General features: G+C 45.4%; 1 protein-coding gene across 9 annotated transcripts in view; it reads right to left on the bottom strand.

Annotated features, from left to right (window-relative positions):
* Positions 1–15,014, bottom strand: part of caskin2 (CASK interacting protein 2) — a 97,698-nt gene continuing 82,684 nt past the window's right edge. For all 9 annotated transcript variants that reach the window (XM_075454805.1, XM_075454807.1, XM_075454809.1 and 6 more), the window contains 8 exons: positions 14,318–14,381; positions 10,937–11,034; positions 10,574–10,684; positions 7,800–7,901; positions 7,583–7,721; positions 4,553–6,226; positions 3,438–3,678; positions 1–1,395 (listed from right to left, as the gene is read on the bottom strand). In XM_075454805.1, coding sequence (XP_075310920.1) covers positions 1,296–1,395; positions 3,438–3,678; positions 4,553–6,226; positions 7,583–7,721; positions 7,800–7,901; positions 10,574–10,684; positions 10,937–11,034; positions 14,318–14,381 — 2,529 coding nt within the window. In that variant the 3' untranslated portion in view covers positions 1–1,295. The remainder of the gene's footprint in view (positions 1,396–3,437; positions 3,679–4,552; positions 6,227–7,582; positions 7,722–7,799; positions 7,902–10,573; positions 10,685–10,936; positions 11,035–14,317; positions 14,382–15,014) is intronic.

The following is a 15,014-nucleotide window of genomic DNA, read 5'->3' as shown; positions in this document are numbered from 1 at the left end:
ACCTTCATCAACACCAAAACGAGGCTGGAACTCTGCTCACAGGACGCAGCAGGGGGTAAGAAGATGTTCAGAAATGATGCTGCTGATATGGGATGTCATACAGCTTCATGTCAGAAGAGGCGAACTGTCCCTTTAAAGAGGCGAACTGTCCCTTTAATGAAGAACTGCTCCTAGCTCACACAGAATGAAGGAGTAGGGACAAAGGAGAACTGGATCCAGAGCTTGTTAGAACCTGGTTCAGAGCTGGTTTTATATGTCAGCATCAGGTGGTTTTTCCTGCAAACGGATGCCTTCAGTCAGCGGTTTGCTTTCTAAATGCTGGTCACACTGGTTTCTGAACGATGTGAACGGCGCCGAAAACAGGATTCATCGTCGCTGTTTGTAAACGTAGCTGCAGACGCTGCTTAGAAACTCAACTGGAAACTCGTTGATGCCTCTATCAGCATTTACAGACCACAGCACTGACATTAAATGGGACAGTGTAGACCCCCCCTAACCCTCCCCGCCTACCGGTGTAGGTCGCTTAAGATGCATAAACATAAACAAAGGGTTGGTGCCGCCCGGGAACCAGTTGGCAGGTCCAAATGTCACTGTGGACTCTTGTGTGTCGGTGCCCATGAAACCATGAACTGGCCGGTTGGCGACCTCGGGCTAAAAGCTTCTTTTAAAGTGCAATACCAGCAAAGACCACAAGATGGCGGCTCCGAGGAGCCCTAAAATATGAATCTTTTATAAATATCTGTGCTGCCGGTCACTTTGGAAACTCCTGCTCCGTTAATAAATCCTACCGTGGTCCTCATCCTCAGATGGATGATGTCACACCTTTGAACGCAGTCATGTGATCCGTTAAAAGTAAAAATGTGCGTCCGTGGTAGTTTCCCGTGATGTCGAGTCGTAGTTTTCAGGCTGCTGGAACAGAGTCCGGATGGCAGGATTTCGTCTCTTTATGATATCAAAAACATATAATTTCATGTTACAATATTAGTGTTTTACATTAAAATAATCTGCGAAAAAAAATAAAAAAAAAAAATAAAAAAAAATTAAAAGAAATAAAAAGAAATTAAAAAAAAATAATATAAAAAAATTAAAATTTAAAAAAAAAAATTAAAATTAGAAAATAAATCTGCGGAGGAGTTCCTCCTCACAGTGGGCCACTCCAACATGAGTTCATCATAAGTTCAGTTCTGGTAGCGCAGCGGAGGTGAAGTCCTGTAGCTCCTCCCACTGCGCGGCTCAGAGTGGGTGGAAACGTTCCACTTCCTGAGGTCCAAGACGTTTATGTCTATGGAACGTCTTCAGTCCAACATGGCGTCCAGCTGATCGGCCAGGTCGTCGAACATGTTCCCGATGTCGTCCAGGATGTTCCCCGCGGACCTGACGGAGCAGCTGGTTCCGCTGGGGGGACGAGAACCGACACAACACGCCCGTCACAAACGGAACAAGATGGCGGAGGCAGCATGACCACCAACAGACATCTTTAATTAAAATGCACCTGTCGTACCAAATGCAACTAAGAAAGAGGGACGTTTTTCCATTATTTTTGGAAATGTGAACATATTTCCAGATTTTGGTCGCTTATTTCAAAAGTGATTAGTGCAATATTTAACCCACGACCATGTTTATCTGTAAAAAACACCTTAAACTATCTTTTTATGCCTTTTCCTAAAGGGACCCCATCATTAGAAAAAGTCATACTTTATTTTTGTTAATGTCTCCATGTGGGCTGTACACCACTAGGGTACAAAGATTGTCTTATGGGGCATTTTTGACCCGTGAATTATAAAAACATTTAAACAGCAGAAAAAAGTTCACTGTTTTTTTCCCTTTCAATATAATTAATTCAGAAGTAATTACTTCACATTTATATAATAGCAATAATAAACCTTTATTATGTAAAAGAAAACTGAGAAAACAAGAAAACTGTTGGTCCAACTGACCAAAAAAAAAAAGAAAAGTGTGATCCTGAAAACTGGTGATTGTCTTTTTGTATTGTGTAACAAAAAATACATGATAAAAAATGTATTGAGTTGAGTTGAATAGATAAATAACAGGTGGGTTCATCATACAAAATAGATTTTGGATTTAAAATTCAATTAAGTTGCTTTATTTTGGGGCTTTGATAGGACAAGGGGAGTAAACACAATGTTAAGACAAACAAAGGGTTAAACTTTAATTGAGAAAGACCCTGGGGTTTTCCTCCTCCTTCCATCTCTCCACATTACATTATAAGCTGCTGGAAAGTGTAAACTGGATGAAAACGCTTCCACCCAGCGTCACCCTCTGGTACAGGGAGGTCTTTAATGTCCTCCCTCATGAAAGGTTACAAGCTGTTGTGAAGGGTAAGGACGAATTATTTTTAAAAGCCTGGACTCCCTTCATAAATCATTTTAGCCTAGAACTCTAGACGCCCCTAGCGACCGCAAATTGAATTTGCTCCCAGGCGCAGTCTACTCAGTTGTGGTCGTTTTGCGAGGCTGCAAATCGAAACTTAATCAGGCCAATCAAACCGTGAGGAGCGGGGTCGGAGGCCGGGCTACCTGGTGATGACAGAGGTGCGACGTTTCAGTGTGTAGTTCCAGAGAGAGGTAAACAGTGGCTGCGCCCAGCCAACAGTCTTTCCATTTGGCTTTGGCAGCGACTCTAGAAGATTTAAATTTACATTTTTCTTTGCGAGACGAACAGATAACTGCACTTAAGTTTTTCTTGGAAAAAAAAAGGTTGTTTTCGGAGTTTTGCCCACCGGGTACGGTAAAAGTTTAATTACCAGCTTGCTCCGTTGGTGGGACGACGATATGAGCTGAATTTACAAATTTAGTTCCGTTCTTCCACATTATTCGCGTACAGTTTCTACATTAACAGATTGGAGTGCCGGTATTGGAAACACAGGCAAAGTCGAGAAGAAAAATAATATTCTTTCCTCTCTGACATTAGACTACACTCCACCGTGTACATTCCGTCGCGCTGACTGCGTAACACTTCTTCATGGCTCTGATTGGTTGTTGCGCCATCGTGTTGCGTGGCGTTGAACTTGACAGACAGCCGTTTATCCCGCCCACACTGCTATCCAGCTGCACCAGACCCCTGTACAGCTTTCTGCTGTACGGGTCTGGCTTGCTAGGCTAACATTATTTTCCTGTGGGTCTGAAAAATCTGTTATTGTTGGGCAGACAGTTTCCCCCTGTAACCCTTAAAGTGTGAGATATGGAGATGGCGGGCTGTGGATGACTGCTGTCTTTTTATTTCATTCTTATTTTATATATGTATATGTCTTTTTGGACTTTTGTTGATAGGAGTCATTATCACTGTGTTAGTCACTATGACCTTTCTTTCTGTATATATAAGTCTATAACTGCATTGTATGCGCTGTCTGAGGGGTTGGGATGGGGGGGGGGGGTTGTTTTTTGTTTAAAAATAAATAAATAAATGAATAAATGCACCTGTCGGAGTCGTCCTCCAGCTTCCTCTCCACAGCCTTCAGAGCTGCTGCCAGACACGTGCTGGTCTGATCCAGCTTCTGCTGGACCACCTCTGTCCCGCCGGACGACTCGGGGAGATGACCTGGACCAACCACACACACCTGATGCCCCCCCGCTGCCAGAGAGGGAGTCTGAGGGGCCGGTGAGGAGGTGAAGGCCACGCTTTGGACTACGCTGACGGTCACAGTGGGAGAAGACGGTCCTGTAGAAGAAGAGACAGACATGACAACAGGTTGGATACCAGCCGGGCCCATTAAGACCAGAGAGTCCCAAACTAAGATCAATGACTCATAAGTAAATATTCTGTCACGCCTGGAAAATCCCAACTAAACTAAGTCCCACTGAAGACTGGAAAGTCTAGAACAGCGAGTCTTTGGTCAAGACCTTCCAGTCCTGACCAGCACTGGTTGCTGAGATTGGGAGGTCTCGTGCCAAAACCGGCAATTTCCATCAGAGCCGAGTCATCTGGTCCCAGTAAAGTTCCGTAGTCAGTCTGAGCGCTTCGGTGGGTTTTAGAACCATCAGAAAGCAGACAGCATTTACTTCTGGGTTATGATTGAATATTGTTCACAGTGTACAGTGAACCCTCGCTATAACGCGGTTCACCTTTCACGGTCTCGCTGCTTCACGGATTTGCATCGTGTTCTGCATTCTGATTGGCTGATTCCGCTTCTTCTCTACCTGTGTGTCAGTAACGTTGCGGTTTGATATGTACACGTACGTAAATACACGTCACTATTTGTCCCACTGTACTTTGTATTTCTTTTCTAATCATTTTTCATTTTCTCCCGTTCTACTCCAGTGACTCGGGTCGCGGTGCTGATCTCAGTTCATATTGATGATTAAAATTATTATTTTACAGTAGTTATTTGTAAAAAAAAAAAGTTTATACAGTACTTTTATGTGTTAAACAAATGCTTGGGCCTGTAAAAAGGTTCTGTTCTTTGGTTTCAATGTATTTCATTGTAGAATAATTATATAAAAATAAAGGTTACTACTTCACGGGTTCTTTTTGGAACGTAACCCCCGCGAAAAACGAGGGTCCACTGTTTATGTGCATGAGGTGTGGGTCTTACTCTGGGCAGACAGCAGACTTTGGCGAACAGGTTTTGGGGCGACAGCAGGTTTCGGTGAGAGCGGAGGCCTAATAGGAGAACCTTGCGCCGGGCTTCCCGGCCTCTCCGGCCTGGCCTCGCTGATTCTCAGGCCGACCTCCTCCTGGCTGCGGGACGGCGGCCTGCTGCTGTCGGACTCCGACCCGGCCGCCCCTGCTCTGTCGGGGGAGCCGTCGCCCTGCTCCTTGTCTTTGGGTTTGTGTCGGCGTTTCACCGTGTCCGACTCCTTCAGGTTAAACTCGGGCACCTCCAGGCCCTTGGCTGCATTCTTGTCCGGAGGCTCCAGCACCGCCTCGGCCCTGGGCGGACCCGGAGCTTTGGGTCTCTGTTTGATGGTCAGGTTGCCCTCCTCGGCGAAGGGGATGCACTCACTGGAGCTGTTCTGAGGGGACGCCGAGCCCTCCAGTCCGGCACCTTTCGCCTCTTCCTCCTCAGAGTCGGACTTCAACCCTTGGTCCGGTTCAGTGTTGCTGGTATTCTCGGTTTGAACGCACTCGCTCAGCACCCTCCTCCTCGCCCCGGCGGCCTCTCCGGACTCTACAGAGCTGAGGCATTGGGGCTGCTGGTGGTCCTCTTTGGGTTCTGGGGGGTTCTGAGAGTCCGTGCCGGCCTGCAGAGAAGCTGCGATGCTCCGGACGCTCCCCGGGCTGTCGGTCACCACCCCGCCGGAGGACGACGTGGTGCTGCTGTCGCTCAGCTCGCCGCTGGTGGTGCTGCTCACGGAGCTCAGTCTTTTCGGAGGTGGCGGAGGAGGACCTTTCTTCCGGGCGCGCACAGCGAACGACTGGCTGCGCCCCACGTTGTGGTTCTTCTCCGGGCTCGCCTGCAACCGAGCCAGCTGGCTGCGGCCGGGCTTTCGGCTCAGCGTGGCGTAGGACGGCACGTTTCCGCGGCGAAGAGCCGGCTCGTCGTCGTCCTCGTCGGGCTCCCCGTCCGACAGGGCGTAGCGGGTCATGCTCTGGGGGCGCTTCTTGGGCGGCGCCAGGGTCGTGTTGTGGTTCGCGGGCCTGGAAGACGAGCGCAGGTCCGTGAAGCCGCACTGGGAGTGCAGGTAGTTGAAACCCTTCAGCGCCGGGGAGCCGTGAGGGGACGGGCCGCCCGATCCCGGCGGTTTGGGCTTGGCCGGGATGGCCGGGTACTTGAACACGGTGGCGGTGCCCAGAGGCACCTGCTTGGGCAGAGGCTGCTGCAGAGGTCTCTGGTCCCAGCCCTCGGGGAGGTTCCTCTCCTTGGCGGGGCTTCCTTCCAGGCTCTCCTGGGACCAGCTGTGGGGGTTGACTGAGGCGGTAGGAGGCTCCTGGGAGCGTCCAGAACCTCTGGATCGCGTGTCAATGCTCTCTTGGCTCCGGGACATCCCCACCGCATTCTTGATGGCCAAACCTTCGTCACAGCCCCCATAGTGGCCGATCATGGCCGTCTGCAGCTCGCTGCTCAGCTCGCTGTCCTGGAACGTCATCATTTTTGGGGTGTTGGGCGACGAACATTCACTGCTGGCATCGGGCGACTCGATGGTGACGAGGTGAAGGGCTCCGGGGCCTTTACGGCGCAGCGTGCCCTGGCCTGGTTCACCCTGAAGGATCGCCTTCTGGATGTCGCACAGCTTCTTCACCGCCAACATCAGCTTCTTCTGATGCCCTGCAAGCAAAAACCAGCCATCAGACTAAAAGCTCCAACAGTCACACTGAGCACTTAAAGGGACAGTTCGCCTCTTTTGACATGAAGCTGTATGACATCCCATATCAGCAACATCATTTCTGAACATCTTCTTACCCCCTGCTGCGTCCTGTGAGCAGAGTTCCAGCCTCGTTTTGGTGTTGATGAAGGTAGTCCGGCTAGTTGGCTGGGGTTTAAAAAATAAAGCGTTTTGCTTCTCAGAACAATATGCGTTCAACAGAGTAATACATTTGCATCACAAAATCGTTCTCCAGTAAAACGTCAGACCTCATAATCGCTTGGCACTATTTTCTCTCCCTTCGTATCACTGCCTGCTGCCGCCTGCCGACAGCCGCGCCTGTTACGGTGTTTGCTGCTCGCTCTGCACAGCAGGTAAAGAGAAGGAAAGGAAAGGAAACAAAAGGGAAAGAAACGAAAAAAAAGGAGAGGAAAGAAAAGGAAAGCTTCGACTTTTTCCTGGAGAACCATTTTGTGATGCAAATGTATTACTCTGTTGAACGCATATTGTTTTGAGAAGCAAGACGCTTTATTTTTTAAACCTCAGCCAACTAGCCGGACTACCTTCATCAACACCAAAACGAGGCTGGAACTCTGCTCACAGGACGCAGCAGGGGGTAAGAAGATGTTCAGAAATGATGTTGCTGATATGGGATGTTACACAGCTTCATGTCAAAAGAGACGAACTGTCCCTTTAAAGAGGCGAACTGTCCCTTTAAAGAGGCGAACTGTCCCTTTAAATTGAGGCAAACTGTCCCTTTAAAGAGGCGAACTGTCCCTTTAAAGGGGCGTACTGTCCCTTTAAAGAGGCGTACTGTCCCTTTAAAGGGGCGTACTGTCCCTTTAAACAGGCGTACTGCCCCTTTAAAGAGGCGAACTGTCCCTTTAAAGGGGCGTACTGTCCCTTTAAAGAGGCGTACTGTCCCTTTAAAGGGGCGTACTATCCCTTTAAAGAGGCGAACTGTCCCTTTAAAGAGGCGTACTGTCCCTTTAAACAGGCGAACTGTCCCTTTAAAGGGGCGTACTGTCCCTTTAAAGGGGCGTACTGTCCCTTTAAAGGGGCGAACTGTCCCTTTAAAGAGGCGTACTGTCCCTTTAAAGGGGCGTACTGTCCCTTTAAAGGGGCGTACTGTCACTTTAAAGAGGCGTACTGTCCCTTTAAAGAGGAGAACTGTCACTTTAAAGGGGCGTACTGTCCCTTTAAAGGGGCGTACTGTCACTTTAAAGAGGCGTACTGTCCCTTTAAAGAGGAGAACTGTCCCTTTAAAGAGGCGAACTGTCCCTTTAAAGGGGCGTACTGTCCCTTTAATGGGTCCTCACCCAGCTTGGTGATGCCGATCTCCTGCAGATCCTCCCACGTCAGGTCTTTGACGATGCTGATGGAGTCGTAGCCGTTTTCCGCCAGTTTTTTGTGGTACTGCGGGAGGCCGATGGCGCTGAGCCACTCGCCGAGGTCCGACTGCGAGGAGAGGAAACAAGTCGCATCATCACCACCAGAACATGCGGCAGCTCATGCACGAACAGCGGCGAGCCTTACGGGAATGTAGTCCGGCAGCCACTCGGGGATGTTCAGTTTGTTGATCTCGATGGAGATTTTCTTGCGGTGTCCTGGTTTGGTCACTCCGATGGCGGTCAGATCCTGCAACCAAATCAGGTTTAACTTCAGGGCTTCATCTCGTTCCACATCCATCCACCAGATCTCTACCATCACAAGACTGCAACCTCCTCCACCTTCCTCGATCCAGATTTAGGACCATGGGAGATCGGGCTTTCTCTGTGGCTGCCCCCCGTCTCTGGAACTCTCTCCCGGTCTATCTGAGAGCTCCGCAGCCGCCCAGCGACTTCAAAAGAGGCTTAAAGACTTTTCTTCTTAAAGCGGAACTCACCCTTTAAACAACATCGTGCCCAATCACTATATTTGACCATAATATAATAGTGAATTGTGCTGCCACTGGGTATTATGTCTTCATATTAAATATAAAACCTTTGCATTTTTTAGAAATGGTGATTTGACGCGTCATGAAATCACCGGAAGAAAAAATAACAAACTACAACAATTCTAATTAGTTATAGTTCTAATGTAGAAGGGTTTCACTTGACGTCACTTCCGTATTTTTCTAAGCGCGCTAACCCAGGTGGTGGGCAACTGTGTTTTGTCTGCCACTTTTTTGCCCAAAATGCCTCGGTTTTGTGCCGTTTTTGGATGCAGCAATCGGTCTAACCGAGAGAAGGGAAAGGGTTACTATCGAGTACCTAAGGTAATCGCCCATAGAGGTGAGAAATGGAAAAAAAACTCACAGAACAACGCCGCAAAAAGTGGATAGCTAACCTACGTTTACAGACTGGAGGAGCTCAATCTGCAAATGCTCGTGTCTGCGGTGACCACTTCGTCAAAGGTATGCGCGAAATCTAACTGTTTTGTAGTAGTGCAGTAAAGTATTATGTTGTTAAATGCCAATCAACAGTAATGTAATACGGGCTACGTTTGGGCTTTGTTTTGAAGGCTGCCCCAGCGCGCTGTTAGCTACTGAGTCAGTGGACTGGGCTCCGACGGTCAAGCTGGGTTACCCAAACACAGAGCTAACACACCGCCATCGGTGTTTCATGCGATCTCTGAGAGTGGCTGATCTAAACAAAACAAATTTGTCACGTCGTCACAATCTTCACGTTTCAGTAGTATCCACAAAGTGCTTAAGTGCTAACATTAGCACATTAGCTCCCAGGTTCTTAACAACAGAATCGCTCGCTCTCTCTCTGCCTTTTGCATTAGGCTAGCGACGCCAAGTTCCAGGATATTACTTGGTTGTTATAGCAGCTAGAACTACGTGCATGAAGTAGAACTATAACTAATTAGAATTGTTGTAGTTTGTTATTTTTTCTTCCGGTGATTTCATGACGCGTCAAATCACCATTTCTAAAAAATGCAAAGGTTTTATATTTAATATGAAGACATAATACCCAGTGGCAGCACAATTCACTATTATATTATGGTCAAATATAGTGATTGGGCACGACGTTGTTTAAAGGGTGAGTTCCGCTTTAAGCAAGCCTATTCTGCCGCCACATGATTTTTATGATTTTATCCCTGATTTTAGTTCATTACAAATTTGATTTATTATTATTATTATTATTATCTTAAATCTGCTGGTTTTACTGAGGAAGGTGGTGTTGTGGCCATTTATGTTTGTAAATCATAAGTTCTATCAATTAAGTTTTGTTTGGGCAGTTAGAATATACTTTCGTTAGTTTGGAATCAAAATCTGTAATTCATTTTTATATTTGATGAAATTGTTTGGATTATTTTGGTAACTTTCAGACCCTCCCATTAATTAGACAGATTAAGAACACACCGGGGGGGGGGGGGCGTGTTGGAGGAGCTTTTTGTTTGTCAGATGTCCGCTGTGAAGACGGGAGGTTTTGGTAAAATCAGATTAAGTTAACTTTCGTTTTTCTTCTGAGTTCTAAATGATTTTTAGTTATTGTTTTGTTCATATTTTTTTAAACAATCAAGTCGGAAGTGAAGAATCCATCCGGCCTTTCTTAGAAAATGTAGTTTGGAAACTCAAAAAAGGCCACGACAGGTAGTTTAGTTCATGTTTTATGGTCATGTGATAAAGTGGACTAATATTTATGATAACTTTTGTGAGATTGCAGAGATAAAAATGCCTTTTAGCCCCAGATTATTTATTTTGGGTGATCGTTCAGCTCTGACAGGACAGGATAAACGTATCAAAAGTTTTATCCAAACCAGCATCATGACTGGCAGACCAGTACTTATCAGGGGATGGAAGACGGAGGGGGGGTGGCCTGTGGAGATGGCACGAGTTGCAGCACTTGAAAAAATATCATAAACGACTGGGCAGGCTGGATGTACAGGAAGCAAAGTGGGGCGAATACTTGAGCTTTTTAAAGGGGTCATATAGTGGAGAGATGCAAGCTTTAAGTAGTGGTGGATAAATACATAAAAGTGCTTCTTATTGTTATTTATTTATTTTCTGTTAACCAATTATTTCTCTGGCGCATTATTTTACTAATTTGATGTATGGACCTTGTTTGGAGCTATTTTCTGGGACTAATTTTTGTCTACATTGATGCAAATAGTGTGGCTCCATGAAGGAGCACAGTGGTAGATGTTGGTAACCAAAAAGGGATCAGCATGGATGGTGGTAGCTGGGGGGGGGGTTACTGTTGTTATTGTATTGTTGAAATAATGAAAATAAAAAATGTTAATCACACACTAAAATAAAAGAAAATCTGCTGGTTTTATTCTAACCGAGGCGTCCCCATTCAGGAGAAAAGGTGTCGGCTCACCTCGGGGGTCATCCTGCTGATGGTGGGCACATCGTACCCGGCGCTCAGGAAGCTGCTGGTGTACTGCTCCAGCTGGAACTCACTCAGCCACTGATAGATGGCCTCCGCATCCTGCAACACGAGCACAGTCGGCAACATTTACTCCCACAGGCCGCTTCATTTTAACTTCAGTTAATGGGAACGAAGAAACGTTCTCAGGAAGAATCTTTAGAGACTTAGAAAAGCTTCAAATTTCTTTAATAAAGAAACTAAAAGAGGTGGAACCACTCGGTCACCAAAACAACTTTTTTGCACCGACGAATAGTTCAGGAGCACCGTGTTTACAGATATTATAAAGTGTGAGGTCGGCTGGAGTCTCTTTACCTTCCCTTCCAGCAGCTGCTGGGGACGAACAAACTGCTGGGAGAAGCTGGGTTCTGTGGGCCGCTGGACCGTCACCGTCTGCCTCCGAGGAGTCCCGCCTGGGAGAAAACCACCAGAAATAACTAACATGCAGACTGTGGCTGTGTTCCAAACCGCATACTTCTCCTACTACTCATGCTAACTTTATAAGTTAGTATGCGAGTTTGAGTAAGCGAGAAGTTCCCGGATGCATACTAGATTCTCTGAAATGTTGAGTATTCATCATGAGGTTACTACTCATACTCAAACTACCCAAGATGCAACGTAACGTGACGTCGCCGATCGTCATTTCCTGTCAAAACGGCAGTTTCAAGCTAGCTACGAGGGTAGGTTCACTTCCTGTTTTCAAAACAAAAGCACCAATTGTATGGTAATGGCTTTCCCTGTGATAAAAGGCAACGGGTATTTCATTTTGTGAAAATACCGGAAGTACGTTGCTCACTGCGGCTAGCTTTAGTAGCGCCGAATTCATGGGAACAAAATAGTAAACAGCCGGTATTTTGTCAGGTTTTCAACACGTTGGGGATCTAAACGACTACTTTCTCTCCTGAAAATGTTTCAAATGTTGCTAAAGTTTACAGAGTTTAGAGCTTAAGGGAAATCAGCTTCAGGCCGGCTGATTTCAGCTCGGGCAGGAGCGAAATGCATTGTGGGTAAACGCTTTGCATACTGTCTGATCGATGAGTATGTAGTATGTAGTATGCAGTATGTAGTCTGCAGTATGCAGTACGCAGTAAGTAGTATGCAGCATGTAGTATGCAGCATGTAGTATGCAGTATGTAGTATGCAGTATGTAGTATGTAGTATGCAGTATGCAGTATGTAGGATGCAGTATGCAGTAAGTAGTATGTAGTATGTAGTATGCAGCATGCAGTATGTAGTATGCAGTATGCAGTATGTAGTATGCAGTATGCAGTATGTAGGATGTAGTATGTAGTATGCAGTATGTAGTATGCAGCATGCAGTATGTAGTATGCAGCATGCAGTATGCAGTATGCAGTATGTAGTATGCAGTATGCAGTATGTAGGATGTAGTATGTAGTATGCAGTATGTAGTATGCAGCATGCAGTATGTAGGATGCAGTATGCAGTATGCAGTATGTAGTATGTAGGATGCAGTATGCAGTATGTAGGATGCAGTATGTAGTATGTAGTATGTAGGATGCAGTATGTAGTATGTAGGATGCAGTATGCAGTATGCAGTATGTAGTATGTAGGATGCAGTATGCAGTATGTAGTATGTAGGATGCAGTATGCAGTATGTAGGATGCAGTATGCAGTATGCAGTATGTAGGATGCAGTATGTAGTATGTAGGATGCAGTATGCAGTATGTAGGATGCAGTATGCAGTATGCAGTATGTAGTATGCAGTATGCAGTATGTAGGATGCAGCATGTAGTATGCAGCATGTAGTATGCAGCATGCAGTATGTAGTATGCAGCATGTAGTATGCAGCATGTAGTATGTAGTATGCAGTATGCAGTATGTAGGATGCAGTATGCAGCATGTAGTATGTAGTATGCAGTATGGAGTATGCAGTATGTAGTATGCAGTATGCAGTATGGAAGTATGCAGTATGGAGTATGCAGTATGTAGTATGCAGCATGTAGTATGTAGTATGCAGCATGCAGTATGTAGTATGCAGTATGCAGTATGTAGTATGCAGTATGTAGGATGCAGTATGCAGTATGTAGTATGCAGTATGTAGGATGCAGTATGTAGTATGTAGTATGTAGTATTCAGTATGTAGTATGCAGTATGCAGTATGCAGTATGTAGGATGCAGTATGCAGTATGCAGTATGTAGTATGCAGTATGCAGGATGCAGTATGTAGGATGCAGTATGCAGTATGCAGTATGTAGGATGCAGTATGCAGTATGTAGGATGCAGTATGCAGTATGTAGTATGCAGTATGTAGGATGCAGTATGCAGTATGTAGGATGCAGTATGTAGTATTCAGTATGTAGTATGCAGTATGCAGTATGTAGGATGCAGTATGCAGTATGCAGTATGTAGTATGCAGTATGCAGGATGCAGTATGTAGGATGCAGTATGCAGTATGCAGTATGTAGGATGCAGTATGCAGTATGCAGTATGTAGGATGCAGTATGCAGTATGCAGGATGCAGTATGTAGTATGTAGTATGTAGTATGCAGGATGCAGTATGTAGTATGTAGTATGTAGTATGCAGCATGTAGTATGTAGTATGCAGTATGCAGTATGCAGTATGCAGGATGCAGTATGTAGTATGCAGTATGTAGGATGCAGTATGCAGTATGTAGGATGCAGTATGCAGTATGTAGTATGCAGTATGTAGGATGCAGTATGTAGTATGCAGCATGTAGTATGCAGCATGTAGTATGTAGTATGCAGCATGTAGTATGTAGTATGCAGTATGTAGGATAGAGTATGTAGTATGCAGTATGTAGTATGCAGTATGCAGCATGTAGTATGTAGTATGCAGTATGCAGCATGTAGTATGCAGTATGTAGTATGCAGTATGGAAGTATGCAGTATGGAGTATGCAGTATGTAGTATGCAGCATGTAGTATGTAGTATGCAGTATGTAGTATGCAGTATGCAGTATGTAGGATGCAGTATGCAGTATGTAGTATGCAGTATATAGGATGCAGTATGCAGTATGTAGTATGCAGTATGTAGGATGCAGTATGCAGTATGTAGGATGCAGTATGTAGTATGTAGTATGCAGTATGCAGGATGCAGTATGTAGGATGCAGTATGCAGTATGCAGTATGTAGGATGCAGTATGCAGTATGCAGTATGTAGGATGCAGTATGCAGTATGCAGGATGCAGTATGTAGTATGTAGTATGTAGTATGCAGCATGTAGTATGTAGTATGCAGTATGCAGTATGCAGCATGCAGTATGTAGGATGTAGGATGCAGTATGCAGTATGCAGTATGTAGGATGCAGTATGCAGTATGCAGTATGTAGGATGCAGTATGCAGTATGTAGTATGCAGTATGTAGTATGCAGTATGTAGTATGCAGCATGTAGTATGCAGCATGTAGTATGTAGTATGCAGCATGTAGTATGTAGTATGCAGTATGTAGGATGCAGTATGCAGTATAGAGTATGTAGTATGCAGTATGTAGTATGTAGTATGTAGTATGCAGTATGTAGTATGTAGTATGCAGTATGGAGTATGCAGTATGCAGTATAGAGTATGTAGTATGCAGTATGGAGTATGCAGTATGCAGTATGGAAGTATGCAGTATGGAGTATGCAGTATGCAGTATGCAGTATGTAGTATGTGGTTTCGAACACAGCCTTTATCTTAGCTGGTTGGCGTGTTATGAACAGTAGAAGAAGAAGACAGACCTGGAGGATGGTCGGCCTGTCTGCTGTCTGCAGAGTGCCCGGGATCACCAGCAGAGGGCGCCACCTGCACACAGAAACAACCACCTTAAAGGAGTTTTTCTACTTTCAAGCCTCTCAAACGGCTCATTAAAGTGGCCAAAACAAACCGGCAGAACGAACGGATTCAGGTCATTCTTGGGTCATCTGAACCAAATGTTGTTGCCTGACTGCAGAGATGATCTCAGACCTGAATATCAGTCCCAACAGGCAGTTTGAGGCCTGATTGGACCGTGATTCATGACTTCAGGGGATGATATGAGGAAACAACCCCTCCCTGTTATGGCTGCAGCTCAGATAAATCATTCTGCTGAATCTTCTCAGCTCGAAACCTTAAGAAATGTTTCTGAAGCACCGCTTGGACTTCTTCTGCTTCACGGATATTTATTAGGGCTGGGCAATGATTAAAATGTTTAATCTAATTAATCACATGATTTCCCTGATTAATCACGATTAATCGCATTTGTACGCAGAATCCAAAAATGAATCCAAAAGTAGCGTATAGCTTTTAGCATTTAGCTTTATTTTAAATGTGCTGCCATATGAATGAAAGTGCCATAACATTTGTTGTGCAAACACACTTTTAACATCAGCATCTTTCTGTAGTTTTTATGTAGAAGCCTCGCTCCACTGTCTGTTTCCTTGAATGACTTGCTGCTAT

Source organism: Odontesthes bonariensis, chromosome 21 (genome assembly GCF_027942865.1).
Source record: "Odontesthes bonariensis isolate fOdoBon6 chromosome 21, fOdoBon6.hap1, whole genome shotgun sequence".
Lineage (NCBI taxonomy): Eukaryota > Metazoa > Chordata > Actinopteri > Atheriniformes > Atherinopsidae > Odontesthes > Odontesthes bonariensis.
The sequence above is the reverse complement of the archived record's forward strand: the minus strand, read 5'-3'. Positions and strand labels throughout refer to the sequence as shown.